The sequence below is a fragment of the Chaetura pelagica genome, unplaced genomic scaffold (genome assembly GCF_000747805.2).
Source record: "Chaetura pelagica isolate M959 unplaced genomic scaffold, ChaPel_1.0 scaffold453, whole genome shotgun sequence".
Classification (NCBI taxonomy): domain Eukaryota; kingdom Metazoa; phylum Chordata; class Aves; order Apodiformes; family Apodidae; genus Chaetura; species Chaetura pelagica.
Window position 1 is genome coordinate 1,853,436 of NW_009952879.1, and position 9,706 is coordinate 1,863,141.

Consider the following 9,706-nt stretch of genomic DNA (forward strand, 5'->3'; position numbering starts at 1 on the left):
CAACCCCCCCATTTAAATGAATTAAATGCTGTCCAAAAGAATTCATTATGGATTGACACAGTCCCTGAACAAGCTATCTGAGATTTGGGTGTTTAAGGTATGCCTCAGACATCCCTGGATCATACCAGAGGTCAGGCACCCTACCCTCCACCCACCTTCCTCACCTAGGACAACTGTGGCATCAAGGGAATCCAGCTTTAGGTACTGATGTCCCATTTTTTGGCCCCAAATGAAAGGAGAATCTGTTTTAGAGAAGCTGATTTAAAATGTTCTTTCCAAATCAGTGTTCAAAAACCACCTGAGCTCAGAGAGCCAGAATTTAGGCAGCCCACACATGGCTCGCTCTCTTTAGGAGACAAAGTTGAGAGCTCAGGAAAACAGAACTGTCCTCAAGTACCAACTGGAGGTGAAACAGAGGAATTGTGACAGATGTAGACACGTGCCACTTGTGAGGTCTGGCTCACAGGTCACAGAAATTGTCCTTTATATAAGGGCAGGCAATTTCAACTCAAAGAGGAGTCTGCAGGGCTCAACCACCCCACCAGGGCTAAGGATCTTTACTTGTTTTTCACCTTTGCCTTGTGTCCCACTGGCTTGGGGAGCTCCCATTTTGTGGTACGTATGGTGGCATCACTGTGCATCATCTGTGGGACTTTTCCTGTCTGCAGGATCTCAATCAGCGTCGACTTTCCCTGCCGTGGGGGACCGATGATGATCATCTTCATCAGCTTACACTTCTCTGCCTTGCGTAGCTGTGCCCGTAAGTATGCCAGCACTGTTTTAGGGCCTGGGGGGGAGTGAACAGGCTTTATCTGTTGTTAGCACTTAAAAATGTACAGCAGGACTGCACAAAACCTACTGCTGCAGACACATCAGCTGAGTTAATATTTTCCCTGCAGTTTCACTGTGGGCTGAGACAACCCAGAGAATAAACAAAGAAACCTCTAGTGGACAAACCTGAGACAGAGACCCCAGAAAAAGGTCACTGCTCTGAGACTCTACAATGGAGCACTGTAAGAAGAAACAAATGCTGTGGCTCGTATGCTTCAGAAGCTCAAAGGAAACATAAAATACTAATTTAGTATTGGAAAATACTCAGTTTTTCCTTCTACTTTTATGTTTCCAGTTAAAATTAGATTTAGACTTCAACAGAAGGAGAAGGAATAATTCCTAATAACTTTGTTCCCACAGGATTTTCTTGTTAAAATGCACAAAAAAAGAAGACAGTATTGTAATAGATCCAAAAACCTAGCAGCTTCAATGTGACTGCGACTGCTGATCCTAAACACTTCAGTCTTCAGAAAGACTGTCTAAACACCCCCAAATACACACATTCAGGAAGCAAGCCACAGAATTTATCTGGCGTGCATTCTGCAAATGAAATATTGCACTTGAAAGTCATCATTTTACCATGTGATCTATCTTGAATACTATTGCCAAAAAAAGACTATAAAAAAACTATAACCAGAGCTTAGCACTGATTATCAAATTTGCAAAGATGGGGAGGTGGTTTCCCTGTGCAGTTCCAGTTAACTGCAGCAAGGGCTTCGTGCACACCATCCATTCCTTTTCAGGACCATTAAAAGGAAGTGATTTTCATTATATGTTCAGTCAATTTAATAAAGAACACATAGGATCAGCCTTACCCTCTTTTCTGATCTCTGCAGGAACATTACTGATATTTAGTTCCTCGATATCCAGCTGCCAGAGATTAGCCAGCTGTCCAAGTTCTGGAGGAAGCTCTCGGATACCAGGGTTACTGTACAAAAACAAATAAATCTACCAACAACCAGGCTTTGTGTGTAAGTAGCTGCTCTCACAGACTCTCAGATTACACTATTCTCTCCTTGCAGAAATCTTCCATTAACATTTTAATAAGACTACTCAGCACTTTAATAGTAATTTCCATCCTAAAAGTGATATATAACCTCATTTTATCCTCTGAGGCGGACAAGTGTAATAATCTTTTCTGGATAGTTCAGGAAATAAAGGCAAAAATGATGAGTTATTGACTCTAATGCTATAGAAGCTGACAGCAAAAGCCAAAATGAACTACAGGCATGTTAGATTCCCAGGCCTGTGTTCAAAGCATTAGATCATCTTCCCTAATTCCAAAGGCCAGCCTCCTCCTTATCTAAAGCAAATGATGGGCACAGTTTTAACAAGGGCCTGAGTATTCCCAGCTTTTTTACTTCAAAAGCACTGGACATCTGGGGTGGGGCTCCACAGAAGACTGGTCACTAAAACAACATGGAAATAAGACTGCATATCTTTTCCAGGACACTTACTTTCCTAAATAAAGTTCTGTTAAACCTTTCAGAAGGCAAACGGACTGTGGGACAGAGTCCAGCTGATTGTCATTCAGATAAAGGACTTCCAGAGAATCACTCAGAAATGCTGGAAACTCCAAAAAAGGACCTGGAACGAGACAGGAAACAAATTGCACCTTTTAAACATAACAGGCACCAAGGCTCTGAACCAAGAGCCTTCACCTTAACTTTGGAGGCAGGACATGAGGTCATGTTCCTTGGCAGGGACCACCACAAAGCAAAGGCAGAAAAGCAAATGGCCTTTAATGACAATCAAGCATCAGTGCTCCCATCTCCATTTTTAAAAATCATGGTGATGAGTTGGGGTTTGAAGGAAACAGTCTCCAGGACTTCTGTGATGCTGAGGGACTCTGGGCCTGCCAAGACCCAAGACCAAATATGGTATAGGACAAGTTCCATTATATTTCTTGCTGTTGCACGGCCAGTAATACCTTGTGAACTGCCCAACAGCTGGCAGTGAAAGGACATGTCAAGGGTACAAGTGGTCCTCTCCATGTTTATTTCCATGTTGCCTGAGAAAAGCCAGAGGTTCAGGCACCCATGTTGCATCCTGAAGCATTTTCTGGTGGATAAAAGTCAACAAGAACAGAGAAGAGAAACCAAACTGCAGCTGACAGACTGCCAGCCTCCCTCTGCTCTATTTCAGACTGCAAGGTCTCAGGGCTCTTCAGAGTTCCTACAAGTCTGAGCAGCAAAGAGCATATTTTCAGAGCAACCCAGGCAATAACGGCAAGAGCTGCATGGCTGAGTTGCTGCTGCTGGAGAGGTTTGAACAAAGGGAAATTCAGCTGGTTCCAAGGAGCATCATTTTACGCCACAAATTACTCCTGGGATCGCAGCATGAAAAACTGCCGTGAATTGTGTTGCTGTCTTAAGAGTGTCACATATATCTACCAAGAAGCATCCTGAAGTCAAGGAAAACCAGGCCACACAGGGACAAGCAGATTCTGAGTCTCTGATTAGGAAAGTACTCCCAGCACCATCTGCTGCCTCCATGGTTGGTAAAAGCAACTCCCTGAGATGCGAGACACTCCCTTCCCTCAAGGAAAGGACAGTTGCACTTCCACCAAGATCTTCCCTTACGGACTAGACTTGAGGAACTGTAACTAGACTGAGTTAAAAAATAAAAAAATAATATAAAAAAAAGAACATGGAAGCGGTTTTCTCAGGAGAAATCCCCCTGTTCTAATATTAACACCATTTCAGGCCTGAACTATGATCAAAAAAGGAGAAAGATAGAGTCCCACTGTGAGGCGTTTCATATACGTGACAGGACTGTGTGGTGTGGGCAGGGTGTCACAGTCTGCCTTTCAGTTTTCAAATAAAAAATCATCTTTGGGATTATTTTAGGAGAACAGCGGGCTTATTCATGGATTCAATTAACTTCCTTTCTGGCTCATCGCTGGACTTAAACTTGTCATTGTTCCTCCTCAGTGTGCACTTAGGCACAGACAGATTTAGTCCCTCTTGGACACGTAGGAGCAAACACCTAAAATAGCAGCAATACTCTCAATTCACCAAAGAGTCCCAGGCAGAAAGGAGTGTACTATATTGGAAGCAAGCTTGAGGTGTTTATGAATTGTAATTATTTATTCATGAGGTATTTATGATTTCTCTGGCTTGAGCTCAAATTTTCTTTTAAAGAACTGTAGAAAAATTAAAACAAAACCCATCTTGAAAATATATTTTTGGATGACTAAATGCCACCAACACCACATGAGTGTGCAAGAAGTTATTCTGAGATTTATCAGTCACATATAGTGAACATCCATAAATTATTCTCTTTAAATAATCTAGACCTGAGTAAATAGCTTTGTTGGTAAAATCACATCAAAACCTGCCTCCCACCCCACTAGGAGACTTTTGTGGACAGCTGATGTACTCCAGCTTCTTTCTCTTGATGTCCTTTAAATTCTTGGCCACATGCTCTAGTCTCACCAAGCCATACTTGGCAGGGGAACAGAGAGAAAAATATGAGTTGAGTTTGCTCTGTCTCTGTGCCCATTCAACCGTGGCACCAGCCAGGTGGGCTACCATGTGCCCTTCTGCAACCTGAGGCAACCTCAGGCAGCTCCAGGCTGCACCAGGGTGTTAGGTGCCAAGGCTTTTCAAGTGGTACTAATGCAGAGTCCATCCTCCCCTCCTTTATGTAGAGGGCTTATGCTGGGTTGGCAGCATGAAGAAATTTCCACGAGGACAACAATTCCCTTTTGTTGCTGGTTTTAGCTGCCTTTGCCCTCTGCTCCTGCCCTCCTCTCCCCATTGGGAAATGCTCCTGTAGCACATTACAGAGAAGCCCTGAGGATATGTCAGACTCCATAGATTCACAAGATTCAGACTCTTTTTCCAATTCTTCCAATTTCACTGATGTCACAGCATTTCTACTTCCACTTCCTATTTGCAAAACAACACAGACAGATCCTTTCTCCTCCTCAGGGTGCAGATCCAGGATTTGCTGCACAGCAGCCTCTGCTTCCAGAGGCAGGAAAATGAGGTAGGATTAACCTTGCCTGGAGGTCCAGGTAGAGCAGAGTTTGCCTCCTAGATGAGCAGTCTGGATTTTAAGACCTTCCGTGCTAACTTACACCTATGGCTGTTCTTAGTGCATTCACCAATTTTACCTATTCACTTTGACCTGAGAACAGGCACAATTGTCAGGGGAATTGAGGAAAGCATTTGCTGCAGGAGAGCCTCTCCCTCCCACGAGCAGCTGAGGGTTGCTCGGATCTGCGTCACGAAGACGCCAGCCCTATTCCACTCTCTGATTTGCAAAGAATGCTTTCCAGCAAGCCATTCTTCAGGCAGCTGAGAAGGAGAAAGCTCTCCAAGTGCTTTAAAATAAAACAAACAAACAAAAAGAAATGCAGATGAATCCCACAGAGAGCAGGAAGCAGTGGAAATGTCTTTAGATATTCCTTTGTTCTCTCTGGGATTTCACGTGCACTAAATCAGAACATCTCTTCTGCTCTGCCCCAATCTGTGGGTGCAAATCAGAGACAGGGGAAAACAGGCAATCAACCAATTGAGCAACAGAAACAATGCTTAGACTAATAAGAATAATTATGGGTTAATTTCCCTTCAACATGTCAGTCAGTACTCTGGCTAAAATGGATGACCTTAACGAAAAGAATAAAATCTCAGTCCAAGAAACAGGTTTCACTCATGCTTCACCTTTCTATATTGATGGTACCAACCAGCTACACCATTTATTTAGGAACATTTTACCTAAACATAATTCCTCTAAATCTAAATGCTGCTGCACTTTAAAGGGCACTGATTTCCCTCCAGCTAAACTCCAGAGATTCCTGATGCTTCACAGCTCACCTGGCACTCATTCTCAGCGCTCCCTCCCCCTCACTTTCACTGCTGTGTCCCTTACCTGCCTCTGGGCCACCACGCACCCTGTTCTTCGTGGTGAAGAAGGAGATCCGCTTTGTTTTAAATCCCTCGTCACTCCTGTAGGCAAAACAGAATGGTGACACTGGACAGAGCAGTGGAGAAGTGTGCTGGAGCTGTGTGCCTAGGACACTGTGTGGTGCAGTCTGGACCATCTCAAGGCTGTGGGATTCCCAGCACAGATCTTATGGGTTCCTGTCTGCTTTTGAGAGATGAGATTGAAACCTGCTGTGCAATCACAGAGCCAGGCTCCACCAACACTTGTCCAGGCCCAGTGGGTTTCTTCTGGCAAATTAACAGAGCTCTGCAAGGCAGCGCTTTTGGCTCCCAGGGTGAGAGCACTTGACCCCCAGCTTTATGGGTGTCAATGTTAAGTAGGTTGTCAAACAGCAAAGGCAATGGGCTCCACCAGAAGCTCTGGAGAATCGACCTGCTGCCATCCCCTGCTCTCACCAGAGAGCCTCTGACAAGATGACCCCACAACGTGAATCTGGAAATGCACTGAGACATTCAAAAAGCTGTAATTTGTCTTTTGCAACTGACACAGCAACTCATAAGAACTCCAAAAAATTTACTGGACACGCACCCAAATGTGACTTAGTATGACACAGTTCAATGCAGTTGTAGAGAAGATAAAGGACCTTTAACTCTCTGTGTTAAACCTCCCTATTGTAATTTCTAAATAGAACATCACTCTTTTATTGGATGACCTGACTAACATCAGTCTTCTTTATGAACTTGCAGCTGGTTACACTTCCATCTAAAAAACAAAGGCTTTTTATTTTTTCCAAAACAAAACTCCATGCTAACAACAAACCACAGTCCAGCCAGATGGTTTATGGTTAAGATACGCTCCCCATTAACTAGTATTTGTAGCGATGAACTACACACAGGGTTAAAGAAATTCCTACATGCTCTGAAATTAAACTGCCATTATCAGTAATCTATCCACTTAATAAATGATAGAGTGTGCTAAATGCCCAAAGAATCAGTAAAGGATAATTCATCACTGTCACAGACACAATATACTTAGAGGCACGGTATGTGGATATCAATGGCTTCTATGCAGGTAATTAATTCACAACTGACACTCTTTGTATTACAGAAGGGATTGCATTTGCTATTATTTCTTCAGCTTTTGTTTTCTTGGAAAAAATTTGAAAGAAACACTTACTTCCCAAGTTGATTTTTGGAAAGATCCAGTGACTTAAGTTGTTTGCAATTCCACTTCTCTTGTGGAGGCAATGAAACTAACTGATTTCCCAGCAGCTTCAGGGACACTAAAGCCTAAAAGAGGAATGGCCTAGAGTTAGCAGAGTCCATCAAACACACAGAAAGAGGTTTTTTAGCATGGGTATTAAATAACAGAAACATGAAGAAAGTTCTTCTTATTCATCAGAACATCCTGTCCGTACTGCCTAGCATGCAAACATTTCCTTCTCTCCAGCAGTATATTTTCTGCACGAAGCAACACCACTATTAGTTCTGGGAGATTATTAGTCTACTTGCTGACAGATGCAACTGGAAACAACCCATATAAGAAGGCATTTTACTTTTAGTGAGGAAACCTTTCCAAATGGAAAAGAACAGCATGATTTACCTACACAGGGTGCCACGTAGGGATGAGAAGTCTTACACATTTGTGCAAGCTACAGTGGCTTACACCTGCTGTGCATGCATAAAACTAATTGCAAGATGTGAATGATTTCACACGAGAAAATTTTTTAATTGCTTAGTTATGACATGTCTATTAAAATGGAAAGGATTTATATTAACTTTCCAAGATTTACACAAGTTACTTCTTTTCTCCTCACACCAGAAATCTTAACAAGAAGTGAAGCTGATCAACACCATACAGTTAACAACCATACAGACAGGATTCAGCTGCAAATACCATCAATAAGGGTAAACCAAGCTCTCCTTTTTATTTAATTGAAATATAAAAGAAAAAATAATGTAATTCCCTTTCAAATTTGTAAAGCTTATGCTCTGCCATCTGTCCTTAAAAATAATGACAAGGCTCAAATGATCATTTTCATTGGGTTAAAAATCTAATTTTCCACTGAAAAAGAGTCTTCTATGCAGAGTTTCCCACCAGCTTTATTCTGCAAGTTTCTCCACCCATCATGAAAACTGAGATAAGCAGAATGTAATCTGAATTATCTCATGCCACAAGTACAGCAGTATTAATGAATGATACTCCATGGAATTCATGTTCTACCAGCAGAGACTTCAGCTTCATATGTGTTAAATGTTTTAAGCACTCCACATAATATAAAAGGTTTATGCCCCTTTTCATCAAGCAGGATTAATAACGTCTCAGGAAGCCAGTCTGTTGGCCTTCCTCCGTGTTTCTCAGATTGGAAAAATATGAGGTATCCATGTGACAGAAGCGATGGACAACGAGCTGTCGCTGGAATGGCAATTACCGTGCAAACGCTCCCTCTAGTGATAGGCGAGGGGCAGCACCGGGCCTTGGTGGGACTCGGCGATGGTCAAGTAAAATATAAAACTGCAGAGTGAGCCACTAGAGGAACGCGTTGAAGAATCGTGCAAACTATAAAACCCTCCCTGCCACTCGTGTCTTGACAGCCAAGGCTTTTACCAGCATTAATCTTCCACTGGCTCAAACCTCCCGTTGGAAGGAAGACTCAGTCCCTCCTTGGCGCCTGGTGTGGAGCTCTATCCAAGTACCAGCATGGGGCTCTTCAATGACAATGCTTCAGACTTCTCCCCCAAAATATCCCTGAGCAGGGGGCAGGAGAAGAGGGAGGCTACATGTTCCAGAATTAGCACAAACTTTGTTCTGTGTGGTCTAGCTGGGGTGCTTCATTTTCAGTCAACTGTGTCCATGTTACATGTCCCCCACAAACACTGACAAAGGCCACTCTCCAGGAGAGCTCAGAGTCTGGTGAGATTATGTGCAACACTTATATGCCTGCTCCACAGGGGGAAAATTAGTGACTTTCAACTGGCTGTGGCTCTTCATCACTGTAATTCCGAAGATCACCAGTCCTTGTTTTGCAATTGCCTCTTCATTTTCATCTCTAACTTCTCCATTTTTGCTGCCTTCCAGGAAGAGAATGGGTGCCTCCAGAAGTGAGACAATGGCAACAGCGACAACTTCCTACTGCTGCAGCAGGAAAAAAGGGCTCAGAGGGAAGGAACTGCAGCACTCAGATCAGGCTGCCTTGTTCAGCTCACAATGTGGAAAAGCTGACCGGAGTCTTAACCTGAATACCTCCAACCAGAGAGGGTCAGGAGCATCTATGGTTGGTTCCTTTAGAAGGCAACAGATGGAAGAAGGCCTCTGCTTCCCTTAACACACTTTTAGTGTATCTATCTTATTAGTGACTGTAAGCTGCACCCAGTCCTAAGACCCCTCCACAAACCAAGCAAAGGTCCCTGATAAACTATATAACCCACTAGCCTTGCTTTCAAGTCACAGGCCTTCTCTGCTTTCAGCTTTTCCCAAGGAGAAGACAGCTCACTGCTGTTCCCACCTTATATGCAGGAGCACATTGCTGCCCATTTCTCTCCCTTCCCATATTGACTTCTGGAGTGGGCTGGAGCTCGAGTACAGCCTTATTCCCCAACACAAACCCTAAACCAAGGGTTAGCTCAAGCCAGGGATGATCTAGGCATGGGCTTTCACCTACTTGTTTCTCAGCCCACTGTAGCTCTTGGGGACTGAAAATACCTGCTATTTATTTCTTTTAGGAAAGTAAAGCTGAAGAGAAACAGGTAAGAACTGGTACTATTTAAGGCAGCTTCTGCTTGGTAACTTTGAAGACACACCACCAGCAGAGACTGCCCAGAGGTCTTCCCTGAGGCCTTGTACTGGGTGCCTTCACCTCCCTTCGCAGCTTCTAAGCTGAGACACCCAAAGAAATGTGCCCTTGAAGCACCATCTAGTGTTCAGTATCGGTCATGGTAGCTCCTACCCACCAAGCTTAATTTTAATGAAAATGGGGGGGGGG

At 43.5% G+C, this 9,706-nt stretch overlaps 1 protein-coding gene across 1 annotated transcript in view; it reads right to left on the reverse strand.

Annotated features, from left to right (window-relative positions):
* Positions 1-9,706, reverse strand: part of LRRK1 (leucine-rich repeat kinase 1) — a 75,862-nt gene that overhangs the window by 32,658 nt on the left and 33,498 nt on the right. The window contains exons 10-14 of the mRNA XM_009995305.1: positions 6,901-7,013; positions 5,710-5,786; positions 2,289-2,418; positions 1,647-1,759; positions 573-787 (exon numbers count right to left, since the gene is read on the reverse strand). Of these exons, the coding sequence (XP_009993607.1) occupies positions 573-787; positions 1,647-1,759; positions 2,289-2,418; positions 5,710-5,786; positions 6,901-7,013 (648 nt within the window). The remainder of the gene's footprint in view (positions 1-572; positions 788-1,646; positions 1,760-2,288; positions 2,419-5,709; positions 5,787-6,900; positions 7,014-9,706) is intronic.